Source organism: Salvelinus alpinus, chromosome 12, assembly GCF_045679555.1.
Source record: "Salvelinus alpinus chromosome 12, SLU_Salpinus.1, whole genome shotgun sequence".
In the NCBI taxonomy this organism is placed as follows: domain Eukaryota; kingdom Metazoa; phylum Chordata; class Actinopteri; order Salmoniformes; family Salmonidae; genus Salvelinus; species Salvelinus alpinus.
This window is the reverse complement of record NC_092097.1, coordinates 35,938,775-35,956,829: the sequence shown is the minus strand read 5'-3', so window position 1 is coordinate 35,956,829 and position 18,055 is coordinate 35,938,775. Positions and strand designations below refer to the sequence as shown.

The 18,055-nt window shown below is 41.6% G+C and overlaps 1 protein-coding gene across 9 annotated transcripts in view; it reads right to left on the bottom strand.

Annotated features, from left to right (window-relative positions):
* Nucleotides 1–17,481, bottom strand: part of LOC139536002 (CUGBP Elav-like family member 4) — a 131,985-nt gene extending 114,504 nt beyond the window's left edge. For all 9 annotated transcript variants that reach the window (XM_071336052.1, XM_071336058.1, XM_071336054.1 and 6 more), the window contains exon 1: nucleotides 16,823–17,481. In XM_071336052.1, the coding sequence (XP_071192153.1) occupies nucleotides 16,823–17,066 (244 nt within the window). In that variant the 5' untranslated portion in view covers nucleotides 17,067–17,481. The remainder of the gene's footprint in view (nucleotides 1–16,822) is intronic.
* Nucleotides 17,482–18,055: the final 574 nt, after the last annotated feature.

The following is an 18,055-nucleotide window of genomic DNA, read 5'->3' as shown; positions in this document are numbered from 1 at the left end:
TTGGCTATTGTGGTTAGCTAATATAAATACATATTGTGTTTTCGCTGTAAAACATTTAAAAAATCAGATATGATGGCTGGATTCACAAGATGTTTATCTTTCATTTGCTGTATTGGACTTGTGATTTCATGAAATTATATTATATGATATCCCTGTCGCGTTAGGCTAGGCTATGCTAGTCAGCTTTTTTGATGAGGATGCTCCCGGATCCGGGATCACTGAAAGGTTTTAATGTAAATTATTTCTTAGTCTAGAAACCTACAAGTGGTGCTAGGGAGAGATCTCAGAAGCCATGAAATAATTTGCTGAAGGGTTTCTTTCCAAATCATTCCTGGGCTGACTTGTTCGTAGAGTTATGTGCTGAATGGCTAGGCAGAGAGCCAGCTGAGCCCACAGGCCGCTGAGCCAAGTAGTCTACTGTATTAGACGCACGCACGCACGCACGCACGCACGCACGCACGCACGCACGCACGCACGCACACACGCACACACGCACGCACGCACGCACGCACGCACGCACGCACGCACGCACGCACGCACGCACGCACGCACGCACGCACGCACGCACGCACGCACGCACGCACGCACGCACGCACCACACACACACACACACACACACACACACACACACACACACACACACACACACACACACACACACACACACACACACACACACACACACACACACACACACACACACACACACACACACACACACACACACACACACACACACACACACACACACACACAAAGCCATATTCTTACACACAGATCTATACTGAGGCAGAGGCCACAAATCGTAATATTGATATCATGCAGCATTTGTGGCATTGATTAATTAATTCATGTACACATATCATGTATATATTTTGAACTACAGCATACATTATCTTCAAAATAAACATTCCACCACGTAAATAATTGTTTACTCATTGCATAGCTTTCGCCAACTAAAACCCACATTTCTAAAAAGGCAGTATATATTTAAGCGTCAGGAAATGAATGGAGGCGGACGGCAGTATGCTAACCTTCATGCCGTTCCTTTAACCTTACCTTAACATCAATGGAACTATACCTAACCTTAACCTTGCCCTTGTTCCTCAACCTAACCTTAAACCTAATAACCCCTAATATATTTTGACCCTTGTGCCTAAACGTATTTTTTCTTATGTGGGTCAAATATCCACTTATCTAGGAGATAACCAACTGAAAGCAGTTCACATGAAGTGTAGCAGAGAAAAACAGCAGGTACTATTATAGGCACAACAACAACATTAACACGTTGTAAAAAATGGCTGCTTACATCGGTGAGCGCTTGCTTATTCACCCCTGGGGGCGGCTTCAAGCAGCGAGGCTGAATTCTGCTCCCATTGCAGGAAGGTCATTGTCCTTCCAGGGCAGTGATTGCCACAGATTAGTGCTTAAATCTTGCAAAACGCAACCTATAAATTACAGCAAAGGACAGAGGGGTCAGAGCCTGCCGTGGAACGGGGCCAGGAGCCATCTACTTGCAGGGAGGGGGACATGTGTCTTTGGGAGTCCCTCACTCTCTCTCTGCCTCTCTCTCTCTGTTTCTCGCTTTCTCTCTCTCTGCCTCTATCACTCTGCTTCACTCTCTTTACCTCTCTCTGAATGCACTCTTCATTTCTTTCAGTCTCCACCCTGCCCCTTCCAAAAGCACATCTGAAGTTAGTATTCCATCCATCATAAATTTGATTGAGACTTGACCTTAGTAGTACCAACTCTTACCCTTACCCCCAAACTGCCTCCGAACCCTCGAAAACTTCCCCACTTATTCACCGTCCTCCATTTTCTGAATCAAACTTTGCCTTGAATAATTAAGGAGATCATTCCAAAAGCCTTCCCGACCTCCATTTTACATGTCAACTTGGTACATTTTTTATTGGGTGCATGAAATAGAAATGAAATGAGATGGAGAGGAAGTCTAGTTGAAGCAAAGACTCCCCCAGTCTTGGTTAGGGGTATAACAAGTTAATTCCCAGAGGGATAAATGCATATCTTACCTCACATAATGACACAAGCTTTGCCTCTTAAGTCTTTGGCTTCCGCTCCATAGGATCAACAGCAGAGAGGTAGCTAGTTCCAGGATCAACAGTCTTTGGCTTCTGCTCCATAGGATCAACAATAGATAACTACATTGCAGCTAGTTATAGAATCAACCGCAGGTACCCTGTAGCTAGTTCTAGGATAGTAGCTAGTTCTAGGATCAACAGCAGGAACCCTGTATCTCGTTTTTGGATCAACAGCAGGTACCCGGTAGCCAGTTCTAGGATCAACAGCAGGTACACTGTAACTAGCTCTTGGATCAACAGCAGGTACACTGTAGCAAGTTCTAGGATCAACAGCGAAGAGGTACACTGTTGCTAGTTCTAGGATCAACAGCAGAGATGTACACTGTCACTAGTTCTAGGATCAACAAGAGATCAACACTCTCTCTAGGATCAGAAACCAATGGGTACACTAGCTAGGCCTATGTTCCTTGTTCCAATGTTGATCTTAACTAGATATTTTGTGTCTACTAAAAGCTTTTATCTATTTTGATTTATACTTGTGTACCTGTTTCTTGTCACACATGCTTATAAGATCTTTATTTTGCTCATTATTCATGATATTGAACGAATGTATGCTAATTTAACGGATGCTTTGATTTACTTTCGCTTGATTTATCTTCTGTTGTTGCCCTAATATTGCTTCTATTGGATATGCTGTAATGCATCCCACAGGTTTCATTGAAAACATCTCGACGTGTATCCTGATTTTTTATTTTTATTTCATCCATTTCATGTTCCCACATTGATGTTTAAAGTTCCAAGATACAGTATATGCTATTACAAAAAAAGTATGTATGATCCAAAAGACACACACCTACATGTATATTAAATGGTGAACAATCATGATATTGTGCTTAATGCCATCATATCATGTCTTTGTCTGATTCGAGTACACATTTCAGGCTTTGATCCCATTCAGCCACCTAAACCTCAAGACAGCACGGAGAGGCAAACACACACACACACACACACACACACACACACACACACACACACACACACACACACACACACACACACACACACACACACACACACACACACACACACACACACACACACACACACACACACACACACACCCCTCTGCTTGCACCACAATCTTACTAAGAACAGTCTGTCAAGGTTTATATTTATTAGTAATAGAGCTATAGTATAGAGACACAGTACAGTGCATTCAGAAGTATTCAGAGTCCTTGACTTTTTCCACACTTTGTTACGTTACAGCTTTATTCTGAAATTGATATTCTGAATGTTTTACCTCAATCTACACACAATACCCCATAATGACAAAGCGAAAACAGGTTTATAGAAATTTCTGCAAATGTATTAAAAATAAAAAACAGAAATACCTTATTTACATACAGTTGAAGTCGGAAGTTTACATACACCTTAGCCAAATACATTTAAACTCAGTTTTTCACAATTCCTGACATTTAATCCTAGTAAAAATTCCCTGTCTTAGGTCAGTTAGGATGACCACTTTACTTTAAGAATGTGAAATGTCAGAATAATAGTAGAGAGAATTACTTATTTCAGCTTTTATTTCTTTCATCACATTCCCAGTGGGTCAGACGTTTACACTCAATTAGTATTTGGTAGCATTGCCTTTAAATTGTTTAACTTGAGTCAAACAGTTTGGGTAGCCTTCCACAAGCTTCCCACAATAAGTTGGGTGAATTTTGGCCCATTCCTCCTGACAGAGCTGGTGTAACTGAGTCAGGTTTGTAGGCCTCCTTGCTCGCACATGCTTTTTCAGTTCTGCCCACAAATTTTAGAAAGGATTGAGGTCAGGGCTTTGTGATGGCAACTCCAATACCTTGACTTTGTTGTCCTTAAGCCATTTTGCCACAACTTTGGAAGTATGCTTGCAGTCATTGTCCATTTGTAAGACCCATTTGCGAACAAGCTTTAACTTCCTGACTGATGTCTTGCTTCAATATATCCACATAATTTTCTTTCCTCATAATGCGATCTATTTTGTGAAGTGCACCAGTGCCTCCTGCAGCAAAGAACCCCCACAACATGATGCTGCCACCCCCGTGCTTCACGGTTGGGATGGTGTTCTTCGGCTTGCAAGCCTCCCCCTTTTTCCTCCAAACATAATGATGGTCATTATGGCCAAACAGTTCTATTTTTGTTTCATCAGACAAGAGCACATTTCTCCAAAAAGTACAATCTTTGTCCCCATGTGCAGATGCAAACCGTAGTCTGGCTTTTTCATGCCGGTTTTGGAGTAGTGGATTCTTCCTTGCTGAGCGGCCTTTCAGGTTATGTCGATATAGGACTCGTTTTACTGTGGATATAGATAATTTTGTACCTGTTTCCTCCAGCATCTTCACAAGGTCCTTTGCTGTTGTTCTGAGATTGATTTGTGCTTTTCGCACCAAAGTACCTTCATCTCTAGGAGACAGAACGCGTCTCCTTCCTGAGCGGTATGATGTCTCCGTGGTCCCATGGTGTTTGTACTTGCGTACTATTGTTTGTACAGGTGAACGTGGTACCTTCAGGCATTTGGAAATTGCTCCCAAGGATGAACCAGACTTGTGGAGGTCTACCATTTTTTTTCTGAGGTCTTAGCTGATTTCTTTTGATTTTCCCATGATGTCAAGAAAAGAGGCACTGAGTTTGAAGGTAGGCCTTGAAATACATCCACAGGTACACCTCCAATTGACTCAAATGATATCAATTTGCCTATCAGAAGCTTCTAAAGCCATTGTCACGATCGCCGTAAAGTGAAAGAGAGGAGGACCAAGGCGCAGCGTGATAGCAATACATCTTTACTTTAATAAAGACGAAAAAACGAAGAACACTATACAAACAAAATCAAAACAATAAACCGATGAACGTGAAGCTATACAAACTAAGTGCTAACATGCAACATAGACATAGACAATCACCCACAAACTACCTAATGACTATGGTTGCCTAAATATGGCTCCCAATCAGAGACAACGATAGACAGCTGTCTCTAATTGAGAACCAATCTAGGCAACCATAGACATACATACACCTAGACTAAACACTGCCCCATAAACATACAAAAAACCCTAGACAATACAAAACACATACTTCCCCCATGTCACACCCTGACCTAACTAAAATAATAAAGAAAACAAAGGTAACTAAGGCCAGGGCGTGACAGCCATTATATAATTTTCTGGAATTTTCCAAGCTGTTTAAAGGCACAGTCAACTTAGCATATGTAAACTTCTGACCCACTGGAATTGTGATACACTGAATTATAAGTGAAATAATCTGTCTGTAAACAATTGTTGGAAAAATTACTTGTGTCATGCACAAAGTAGATGTCCTAACCAACTTGCCAAAACTACAGTTTGTTAACAAGAAACGTGTGGAGTGGTTGAAAAATGAGTTTTAATGACTCCAACCTAAGTGTATGTAAACTTCCGACTTCAACTGTAAGTATTCTGACCCTTTGCTATGAGACTTGGAATTGAGCTCAAGTGCATCCTGTTTCCATTGATCATCATTGAGATGTTTCTACAACTTGATTGGAGTTCACATGTGGTAAATTCAATTGATTGGACATGATTTGGAAAGGCACACACCTGTACATATAAGGTCCCAGAGTTGACAGTGCATGTCAGAGCAAAAACCAAGCCATGAGGTTGAAAGAATTGTCCGTAAAGCTCAGAGACAGGATTGTGTTGAGGCATAGGTCGAGGCATAGAGGAAGGGTACCAAAAACGGTCTGCAGCATTGAAGGTCCCCAACAACACAGCGTCCTCCATCATTCTTAAATGGAAGAAGTTTGGAACCACCAACACTCTTCCTAGAGCTGGACGCCTGACCAAACTGAGAAATCGGGGGAGAAGGGCCTTGGTCAGGGAGGTGACCAAGAACACAAAGCTCCAGAGTTCATCTGTGGAGATGGGAGAAACTTCCAGAAGGACAACCATCTCTGCAGCACTCCACCAATCAGGCCTTTATGGTAGAGTGGCCACATAGAAGCCACTCCTCAGTAAAAGGCACATGACAGCCCGCTTGGAGTTTGCCAAAAGGCACCTAAAGACTCTCAGACCATGAGAAACAACTCTTTGGTTTGAATGCCAAGTGTCACGTCTGGAGGAAACTTGGCACAATCCCTATGGTGAAGCATTGTGGTGACAGCATTATGCTGTGGGGTTGTTTGATGAAAACCTGCTCCAGAGCGCTCAAGACCTCAGACTAGGTTGTGGCAGCATATTTTCATTTTTTACTTGTAATACATTTGTGAAAATTTCTAAAGACCTGTTTTTGCTTTGTCATTATGGGGTATTGTTTGAAGATTGATGAGGAAAAAACAACAATTGAATCCATTTTAGAATAAGGCTGTAACATAACAAAATGTGGAAAAAGTAAAGGGGTCTGAATACTTTCCGAATGCACCGTATACAAACAGCTGACCTATAGACAAAGGAACTTGTATCTTACTCTATAATTATATAGCATGTGTTCTCTATGACGTAACAGTGTACATATTGCCAAAGCTTATAATTACACCTACACGGTGCAGATATGTGCTATAGCAATGAATGTCATGTCAGAGAGATTGCCTGCACTATAACTTAACAAACAGTAGAGAGGGTTGTAGTAAATCACCATCATTATGGTACAAAGTATGCAGCACAACAATACGGATATAAATCTAATTCAGTAGACCTTTTGAGTCCTGGGTTGAATTCGCTGCTGTTCCCAGCCTGACCTATATGTTCCATTGATCTCTAAGAAGTCAAACTTCTAAATGTCAGTGGACGTGTGCATCAGACCTACAGTGGAATATAACCGAGTCAGAATGTTTCAAGGCTTTAGCCTTACTAAACCTTTAACTGGTCCTGTTGGAGAGAGAAAGTTGGGGATGGGGAAGAATTGTGGTTGTTCCATTGGCTCAGTTGGTTTGATTTCTGCATGGGCACCACACACACAAACACGCACACGCACACACACACACACACACACACACACACACACACACACACACACACACACACACACACACACACACACACACACACACACACACACACACACACCATACTGTTCAGATGAAGCGATAGCGATAGCAGGATATGTGAGAACTAGCATTTTCAGAGGAAGATATCTCTGTCAAATCAAATAAAGAGGGGTAATAAACTGTGTGAACAACAGAAGGTTTCCACATTTTGAAAGCATTGCATTCTCTCACTCTGGAACAGAGGTTATATCTGAAGGGAGGGAAACAAGCAGAAGGATCGAACAGACCCCAAGCATCAGCCTCTTGAAACATTTAACATGGACCACAATAACACTTACAGTTGAAGTCGGAAGTTTACATACACTTAGGTTGGAGTCATTAAAACTCGTTTTTCAACCACTCCACAAATTTCTAAATAACAAACTATAGTTTTGGGAAGTCAGTTAGGACATCTACTTTGTGCATGACACAAGTAATTTTCCCAACAATTGTTTACAGACAGATTATTTCACTTATAATTCAGTGTATCACAATTCCAGTGGGTCAGAAGTTTACATACGCTAAGTTGACTGTGCCTTTAAACAGCTTGGAAAATTCCAGAAAAGGATGTCATGGCTTTAGAAGCTTCTGATAGGCTAATTTACATAATTTGAGTCAATTGGAGGTGTACCTGTGGATGTATTTCAAGTCCTACCTTCAAACTCAGTGCCTCTTTTCTTGACATCATGGGAAAATCAAAAGAAATCAGCCAAGACCTCAGAAAAAAAATTGTAGACCTCCACAAGTCTGGTTCATCCTTGGGAGCAATTTCCAAATGCCTGAAGGTACCACGTTCATCTGTACAAACAATAGTACGCAAGAATAAACACCATGTGACCACGCAGCCGTCATACCGCTCAGGAAGGAGACGCGTTCTGTCTCCTAGAGATGAAGGTACTTTGGTGCGAAAAGCACAAATCAATCTCAGAACAACAGGAAAGGACCTTGTGAAGATGCTTGAGGAAACGGGTACAAAATTATCTATATCCACAGTAAAACGAGTCCTATATCGACATAACCTGAAAGGCCGCTCAGCAAGGAAGAAGCCACTGCTCCAAAACCGCCATAAAAAAGCCAGACTCAGTTTGCAACTGCACATGGGGACAAAGATTGTACTTTTTGGAGAAATGTCCTGGTTTCATCTGGTCTGATGAAACAAAAATAGAACTGTTTGGCCATAATGACCATCGTTTTGTTTGGAGGAAAAAGGGGGAGGCTTGCAAGCCGAAGAACACCATCCCAACCATGAAGAACGGGGGTGGCAGCATCATGTTGTGGGGGTGCTTTGCTGCAGGAGGGACAGGTCACTTCGCAAAATAGATGGCATCACGAGGAAAGAGAATTAAGTGGATATATTGAAGCAACATCTCAAGACATCAGTCAGGAAGTTAAAGCTTGGTTGCAAATGGGTCTTCCAAATGCACAATGACTCCAAGCATACTTCCAAAGTTGTGGCAAAATGGCTTAACTTCTTCAGGCTATGGTCCTTTTTTCCCCAATATCCGCCTGACTGACGTGCCCAAAGTATACTGCCTGTTACTCAGGCCCAGAAGCCAGGATATGCATATAATTGGTAGTATTGGATAAAAAACACTTTTAAGTTTGTAGAAATGTTAAAATAATATATGAGACTATAACACAATAGATATGGTATTATAAATATTTTTATTTGAGAGTCCATGCTCTTACAATGGAAAGTATAGGGGCATATCAAAATCCAGCTCCCAGATTGCAATTCTTATGGCTTCCACTAGATGTCAACAGTGTTTGTTCAAGGTTTCAGGCTTGTTTCTTCCAAAACGAGGAACAATTATGATTTTTAGTACTGGGACTCAGTGTTGGAAATCAGTCTGTGCGCGCCCAACGAAGAGGACGCGCACCTGCTAATATCGCTTTCCTATTGAACATACTTCTTTCTGCATGAAATATTACAGTTTAATTACATTTAGGGTACCTGAGGATTAAACAGAAGTGTATTTTGACTTGCTTTAACAAAGTTTAGCGGTAGCTTTTTGGATTCCTTTCTCTACATGTTGAACGAGTGGATTACTCAAAACGATGGCGCCAACTAAACAGACTTTTTGGGATATAAAGAAGGATTTTATCTAACAAAAACGACCATGCATGTTGTAGCTGGGACCCTTTGTATTGCAAATCAGAGGAACATTTTCAAAAAGTAAATGAATATTTAAATCGCTATTTGTGATTTTATGAAGCCTGTGCCGGTGAAAAAATATGTTGATGTGGGGCACCGTTCTCAATCAATCGCAAGGCATGCTTTCGCTGTAAAGCCTATTGTAAATCAGACAGTGCAGTTAGATGAACAAGAATCTAAGCTTTTAACTGATATAAGACACTTGTATGTACCTAAATGTTTAATATCCATAATTTTTATGATTATTTATTTGAATTGTGCGCCCTCCAATTTCACTGGAAGTTGTCGACAGGTGTCCTGCTGGCGGGACGCCTAGCCCTAAGACGTTTTAAGGACAACAAAGTCAAGGTATTGGAGTGGCCATCACAACGCCCTGACCTCAATCCCATAGAACATTTGTGGGCAGAACTGAAAAAGCGTGTGCGAGCAAGGAGTCCTACAAACCTGCCTCAGTTACACCAGCTCTGTCAGGAGGAATGGGCCAAAATTCACCCAACTTATTGTGGGAAGCTCTTGGAAGGCTACCCAAAATATTTGAACCGAGTTAAACAATTTAAAGGCAATGGTACCAAATACTAATTGAGTGTATGTAAACTTCTGACCCACTGGGAATGTGATGAAATAAATAAAATCTGAAATAAATCATTCTCTACTATTATTCTGACATTTTGCATTCTTATAATAAAGTGGTGATCCTAACTGACTTACGACAGGGAATTATTACTATGATTAAATGTCAGGTATTGTGAAAAACTGAGTTTAAATGTATTTGGCTAAGGTGTATGTAAACTTCCGACTTCAACTGTAGATGACGCAACGGCCTTGAAAATAGAAACTACTTAACCCTCCAAAACAGCGCTAAAGGAAGCTTTCAGCCACTCAAAATCGCCAAAGCAATGACATGGCAATAGCAAAAAACAAAAAATATAATTTTAATATGAGGAAGGAGGAGGTTGGACTTTGGGCAATTTCTTAGGGAAAAGATAGGGAAAACAAAAGGCTAAGCTGAGTAGAGTTTTAAGGCTGACCAAGTGTGCTTCAGATTTTGAATTTTGTATGCAGTATACTAAAACATTGTAATGCGGTTAATTGAAACATAAATATTTCAGAGAGATATTGTATATCTATATAAAAGGGCTGTCCGTGCATTTTCACACTATTTTGTACTGATAATTGCTTATTCAGCATTATGCCTTTAAGGCTACAGGTATGGGTGTGGTTAGAGGTGTGTCCAACCCACAGGTGCCATCTTGAATTGGCAGATTCAATGGGGTGATGTCAGAGTTGGGTCATCCCAATCATCCCACTTAGCATTTATCATCAGAGTTGGGTCATCCCAATCATTCCACTTAGCATTTACCTTCTTGAATTAGGCTGAAGGCCCATTGTTTGAAGAGAGCCTAGCATTATTTGTTACTAATAAGAAGTAGTTGTTTGTTTTCTAAAAAGAGTAGTAAATAGTTCAAGAAAAGAAGTATAGTTCAGAAAAAAAGTGCTTGGTGTCAGGCTAGGCTGTACAAGGCATCCAAGCTTACTTGCATCGCACCACCAGTAAACATTGGGACTATTAACACACTTGTCACGTTCTGACCATAGTTCTTGTGTGTTTTACTTGTTTTAGTGTTGGTCAGGACGTGAGCTGGGTGGGCATTCTATGTTGTGTGTCTAGTTTGTCTGTTTCTATGTTTGGCCTAATATGGTTCTCAATCAGAGGCAGGTGTTTTGTGTTGTCTCTGATTGGGAATCATATTTAGGTGGCTTGTTTTGTGTTGGGGTTTGTGGGTGGTTGTCTTCTGTCTTTGTGTTCTGCACCAGATAGGACTGTCTCGGTTTTCACATTTGTTATTTTGTATTTTGTATAGTGTTCACGTTATCGTCTTTTTGTTTATTAAACATGTTGAACACTAGCCGCGCTGCATTTTGGTCCTCTCCTTCACCAACGGAAGAAAACCGTTACAACACTATTCTTATATGGATACATCCTTTACTTGATTAGACTTGAGATTATTCAACAATAGCAAGTAGTACAGAGGTCTATTATGTAGTTATGTATACAACTAGTTATACAGTGCATACAGTGCATTAAGGTTAAGGGTTAGGGGTTAGGGAAAATAGGATTTTGAATGGGAATCAATTGTTTGGTCCCCACAAGGATAGAAAACAAATGTGTGTGTGTGTGTGTGTGTGTATTTGCTGGTTGTGCGTGCGTGCATACACAAATTGCAAAGTGCTAGCAAATACTTTTCCAAACACTTCCATAATATGGAGGGTGGAGTCACATCTTAGTTCTGGAGACTTCTCTTCCCCCCTGACAACCGTCATGACTCTCTACCAGCAGTTAGAATGCTGATCCCCTAGTCTTCCACCCCCTCACTGTTTCCCTCCTCCCTCCCCACATTCCCCTCCTTCCTACATGGCCATCGCTCACCGTGAGTAACTGGCCCTCTGGGCTAATGACCGGCCCCTTCTGACTATCCCGGCCAATCATACTGGTCAATAGCAGCCGAGGTGCCTTGACAATTGTCCCCGCTGACAAATGAGAGTTGATGTATCTACGTACACGTCTCTTGTTCTCCTCCCTATTTTTTTTGTCTTGCGTCTCGGATGTATTTAGATGCGTGGGGTGGGTCGCCTGGGTGGAGGACTTTAGCGAGAAGTGACCTCGCCGGTGACACATGTTGCCTCAACAAAACGCTCAATATTGATCACGGCACGTCGTCATAGAAACAGGGCACAATGTGGTGTCTGAGTATGCATTCCGATTGGAGCTGAGTGGAAAATTCTGAGCCCACAGAGGGGATGATGCAACGTGAGTGAAAATTCTGAGCCCACAGAGGGGATGATGCAACGTGAGTGAAATCCTGCGTCCGGAACCTCTCTCTCTCTCTCTCTCTCGCTCTCTCTCTCTCTCTCTCTCTCTCTCTCTCTCTCTCTCTCTCTCTCTCTCTCTCTCTCTCTCTATTCTATTCGCTTTATTGGCATGAGGTAACAGTGTACATATTGCCAAAGCTTATTTACAATAAAAAAAAAAAAAAAAAAAGAGAATCAAAATTGTCAACGGAACAACAGTAACAACAATAACCAAGTGTCAAAATAACCATACATTGAACAATAACAATAAACATACAGTCTCTCTCTCTCTCTCTCTCTCTCTCTCTCTCAACTTCCAATCCTGTAACACCTTCACTGAGTCCCACAGGGTATTACCTTTACGATACTGCAGTGCCTTCAGACATTCTGTCCATTGACAATAAAGTTACTGTGAAACCAAGGTAAATAAAAGCCATTTTTCTCAGTTCCACGCAATGAGCAGTTACTACCTTTTTGTTTGATAGGGCAGTATAGTTACAGTCGTTTAACTGTCCTCTCTTAAGCAAAAGAGTGTAGGAATGGTAGCTTACTAACTGTGAATATATATAAATAACTACCTTTGCTATCTAAAGTCCTTTCAAATACTTGTATTAATTATAACACAGAAATAGATTACCCCTCCACAGTTTTCGTAATCTTAGCCGATCTAGTAATTTTAGAATCACCCAAGTTTGGTAGACTATGCTGTTGCCAGCACTTTTTGGCCGTGGGTATGGTTGTTCATGCGGTGGTTACAATATAACACTAATCGAATCTTCTCATAAAAGGTCGGCGGCAAAGCCATTGCAGCAAACGAGTTTGGTACAGGGATAAATATAATTTTTTACATGCAAATCTGATTGGATACAGCATTTGATTATTTAAATATTATCCTCAATTTAACATCAGATATTTTTCTTAACTCTTTCTTGAACTACATTGTTGTTTAAAGGCTTGTAAGTAAGCCTTTCACGGTAAGGTCTACACCTGTTGTATTTGGCGCATGTGACAAATGAAGTTTGATTTGATTATCTAGGACAAAATAAGGTGAGGGCAGAGAGCCCAACGGGAGCCTCTTTCTATCTTTCACTTGAATTCCTCAAAAAACACCCCAAGATATCAGTATACCTAGTCCTAGTATTTCTCTCACTTTCAAAGGACTCCTAGGAAAACCCGAAGCAGAGGCACTCAAAGCAACTCTAACAAGGGAGAACATTTTCAGTGAATGTAACAACACATGCAATTACTCCGTTACTACACGCATATTACATTGTTATTACACCAAAGCTGCACTGTTGGTTAAGGGCTTGTAAGTAAGCATTTCACGGTAAAGTCTACACTTGTTGTATTCGGCACATGTGACAAATAAAGTTTGATTTGATTTGAAAGCAACTGATGATACACGATACATACATTGTTGACACTTGACAGTCATACATGTTAGGATTGACCCACTGACCTAAGGTGTATTACTGTACATGGGTGTATTCTAGCTAGGTCACCTGGTTCATAGTGTGCTGCCATATCTCCCCCCACCCTCCCTCCCATACTGCATTGCAAAAAAATTGCGAAACGGCCCCTCTTTGTGCCGACGTCCGTCTCAGCATGCGCAACGGCAGCCGGTGACGGTTATAAATGGCCTCTATTAGCACAGCCCAGTCGCAGAGGGGAGAGAAATAAAATCATTGGGAGAATGTAGGGCTAGTGCTGTCGCCTCTGTGCCCGTTCCCTTCCCACCCCAGCCTCCTCTACAAGCCCCCTCCCTTTCAAGGGGATGGCAACCTAAAGACTAGATTACTAGTGATACATGGGGTCATTATTGGGATGGTAATTGCAATAGTATAGTTAGTAGTATCCGAGGCTTTTGCAACAATGAAAATACTAGCTAGGAGTTTGTCTAAAAATTATTGTGGCGTCACATTTTGCTATAACATTGTAGAATATTAATAGCATCTATAGGTGCATCTATATATTCACACTAAATGAATTGAGGGTTGTTGTGAACCAGGGAAATAAAGAGGGAAATGGGATATGGAGGAAAGGAGCAGAAGGAGACGAGGGAGAATCAGGGAACGGAGTAAAGGTGCAGATAAAGTATGTGGAGGAAAGAGAGAGGTGGAGGAGTATTTCGATGAGAAGTTACATGCTACTGAAAGAAGAAAAGGAGGAAACAGAAGATGGAGAGAAAAGAAAGATAAAATGGAGTGAACACGTTTTGCTGTGGCTGTAGTCTGAGATTTAGGCAAATAACCTTAGGAGCCAAGCCATCAATCAGCTCAGAGCATTCCAATAAGTGTCAAAAGGCTGCAAATGACCCTAGTGTTGTGCAATTTTCTTGCAGTATTAATTCCAATGAAAAGCCAATAACTTTCTTCAACCCTAAAGTTGTTTATAGGGCAACATTGCCGTTGTTTGACTTTGAGCTTTTGGACTATATTTTGTACAATAGTCAAAAAATTATGCCGTACAAGTTTTGCCAGCTTATAGATGTATCCAAAATACTGGCAACACTTTACTTTAGGCTGACAGGTATAAAGCATTATGATGCAGTTATAATGCATGCCAGACTTGTTGTAAGCATGTATGAACCCGTTATAATGTCTTACTATCATCTCATAATGATCCTGACTAGGCTTTTCAGTCGGTCTCAAAATCGCAGCATCAAATTCCACAATCGTAACACTTTATTTGACAGTGCCATTTTGGCATGTATATGATAGTGTCGTTTCACAATGACATTTAGTCAACCATGCTATGACACCAACATAACGAGAATGCTGTCCATGGTGTAGACCACTACAGTTATAATACAATGGTTATTTGACATGAGAGGTTATGATTGGACCCCTTATGGCATAACACCTTCATATCTATGACACGGTCAAATATTTTAAGCTTTCTAATAACACATTATAAAGGCTTATACATGCTTATAACAAGTAATAAAGCACTATACCTGTTGGCTGTAAGTAACAAGTTACCAAAAAATATTATTTACCTACATTAAAACATTCAGACATAACCTTACAATAACTTTAAACAAAACCCAACATTCAACAAACATGCTCTGCTTGTGGGAAGGTGTGGGCATATTGGGCTGGCTGGGAGAAGAGGTGTATATATATACTGTCTATAGCCAACCAGCTAGCCAGCGAGAGAGCTATTGCATCCAGCTAGTTATAATATGAGAGCGCTGCTGCGAAGGGGGGTGCACTAATAAAAGCAGAGGCCTAGCCTGTGATGCCAGGCAATATATCGCCCTAAGGAGACAGTTCCTAGAATCAGCCGGCATGGCCTCCCATAGTTCACGGGCCGTACGTGATTAACCGTCGGACAGGGAGTCGTTACTACAGCTGGGCTATTAATAAAAGATATCCCCCCTTCCTCTTCCCCCTCCTCCTCCCCCTTCCCTCTCCTCTCTTTGGTTCCCCCATCCCTGGCAATCTCCTCCTCCCTTCCTCCTGCTTTATTTCTATATCATCATTATTTATTGACACATGCAAAACGTCATGTTGGTAACAGGGGATGGGAGAGGTTGAGTTTAGGACAACTGAAACGTTCTGTTTGTACTTTAACGTCCACATATGAAGTGACCCATGGAGTCTGAAAATGCCCTCCAGGTGTAGCAGATCAATTAGTGACTTCATTAAGATTCTGATGTCCTGAGCAAATAGGGAATAGCTAACCACTGGCTACCCCTCTAAAGAGCCTGAAATCAACGTCCATAACATTGGTCATTACCCTTACACCAAGGTATATGGCTGGCCATTACCCTTACACCAAGCATGTGACGGATCATTGCATCACACAACAGGTATTCAGCATTGTATAAAATTACCATAACACCATCACTCTATAAATCAGCTGGTTGTTCAAACACCTGTCTTTACTCCATATTCAAAGAGTTCCCTGACATCCTTTTTACTTTCTAAAACCACAAAACGTCTGCCTAATGTCAGGCACTAGACTAGAGAATAACCTCAATTATATATTGTAGGTAAGGTGGGTGGACCACAGGTAATGTGTAATGTGTACTGTAGAATGCATTATGTAAAATCTGAGAAAGTATTGGTTACATTTTCTCAGAGAATAATACAGTAGGCTATAAAAAGCATGTACCCAATCACGCACGATCGCGCGCACGCGCACGCACACACACTAACACCTTTTTCCTCCCTCCCTCTCCTCCTGTTACAAGCAACTTGGCATAACGCGCAACAGAGTGCAAGATGGTGCCGTGGACAAAAAGCCATGGGCTCCTCCGGACTCCTCCGGTGAACTTTCAAGCGTGGAGATTCTACACTTGTGAATGAATGCACGATAACTAAATGTGTGACTTACTCTTAACACCATAGCCTAAACTTCCAAAGTTACAAGATAAACTGCGACTTGCTCTCAATATTGTTACATAATAGCCTATTAGGTCGTGATAATTGACAGCACGGCGTGCCTGGATATCTCAGAACTACAGAGGTTTGAGGATATGTTCGTTGAAATGGCTAAATATTGACGAAGGAATCAAGACAATAAAAATTGACTATTCCACTTTCTGTTAACGCAAGTAATATTACGCAACCAAATCCATCAAATCCAATACGCGTCGGTCCTGTCTCCCGAACTAGGGGGAACACGATTGCTAGCCATGGAAAGACATTAGTGACAGGCAGCCGCAACGGGAGCCGCAGAGAAAAGAGCGTGAAGATGGGGAGTCCGCTCTCTCGGGGACTGGTAGGCGCAACCCACCTTTGTGCATGCCCGTAAAGCGGTCCTTGAGCACCGTGAGCTCGTAGATCTTGCCGAACTCCTCGAAGAGCGGCCTGAGGTCCTTCTCGTCCAGGTTGCGCGGTATTTGCCCGATGAACAGTTTAATGGCGTCGTGGTCCTTCATGGGGATGGTGCCCCCGCAGCCCGCTGGACTGTGGCTGTGGCTTAATCCGTTCACTAGCCCGTTTGTGCCGTCCACCTGTCCATTTGTTAAAGTTGCCATCTTCGGACCAGCAATGAGTTGTGGTAACAGCGGCGGCAGCAGCAGCGCAATCTTGGTGGCCGTTGTATAGAAGCTTACGAACGAAGTAGCCTATTGATTAAAAAAAAAATATCTAAAAAGCCTTGCTGGTCCTGCTTGTAGTCCTACCAATGCAAATATGTACATGAATAAATATACATATGTCTCATTGGGCTAAAATGAATATCAAAAGCTTGGAGCAGGTCTCCTTGTCCCGGTGGATTCCGTGTAGCCTATTTATGTCCTAATTAATCATTCATTCATTCATTTACTAAAAGAGAGGAGAGAGCGGATAGAGAGAGAGACCAAGAGCTTTCGTATTCTATTTACACCTCCTTTCGTTCCCCTAGTCCCTGCTTCTAGGTTCCCTTTTAATTTTTGCATTGAGAAGTCGGTATGGGTGTTCTCGGTTTAAACGGACGGGGCCAGCTCAAGGGCTACAAGGAATGCGGGGAGGTATAGAACGAGGGGAACCACTAGGACTCGATGTTTGTGTTACACAGCGTTTTATCTCCCCCTTCCCGTTAAGAAAGCCGAATGGTACGATCCAAGGGGAACGGGGTCTATAAAAAAAAAGAAAATAGTGATAGTAATCTGTATGGCTCTTTGTGCAATAGCCTATCATGTGCAAATCACGCCACATCCGCAGCGAAATAATAGGCCTAATAATAATAATAATAATATGCTATAAAATATATGTCTACCATATTTTCCCTTCAAAATATAGGCCCACTCCAAAAGGCCACGGATTTTGATTGAAAACAATTTTCATTTGGTGTGAAAAGGCCATTAAATGGTAGTAGAACAATTTGGAGATTATTGAACTTTTGAAGGAGCTTGAACTGCTTGAATAGCGGATGGGTGGACAGCGCCTGGTACTGAAATCCTCAAGCCTAGTTAAAAGGCAACATCCGCAGCTAAAATATATTTCAGGGAACGTTAGGATGTGTCACACAAAGCAGTGTCGCACA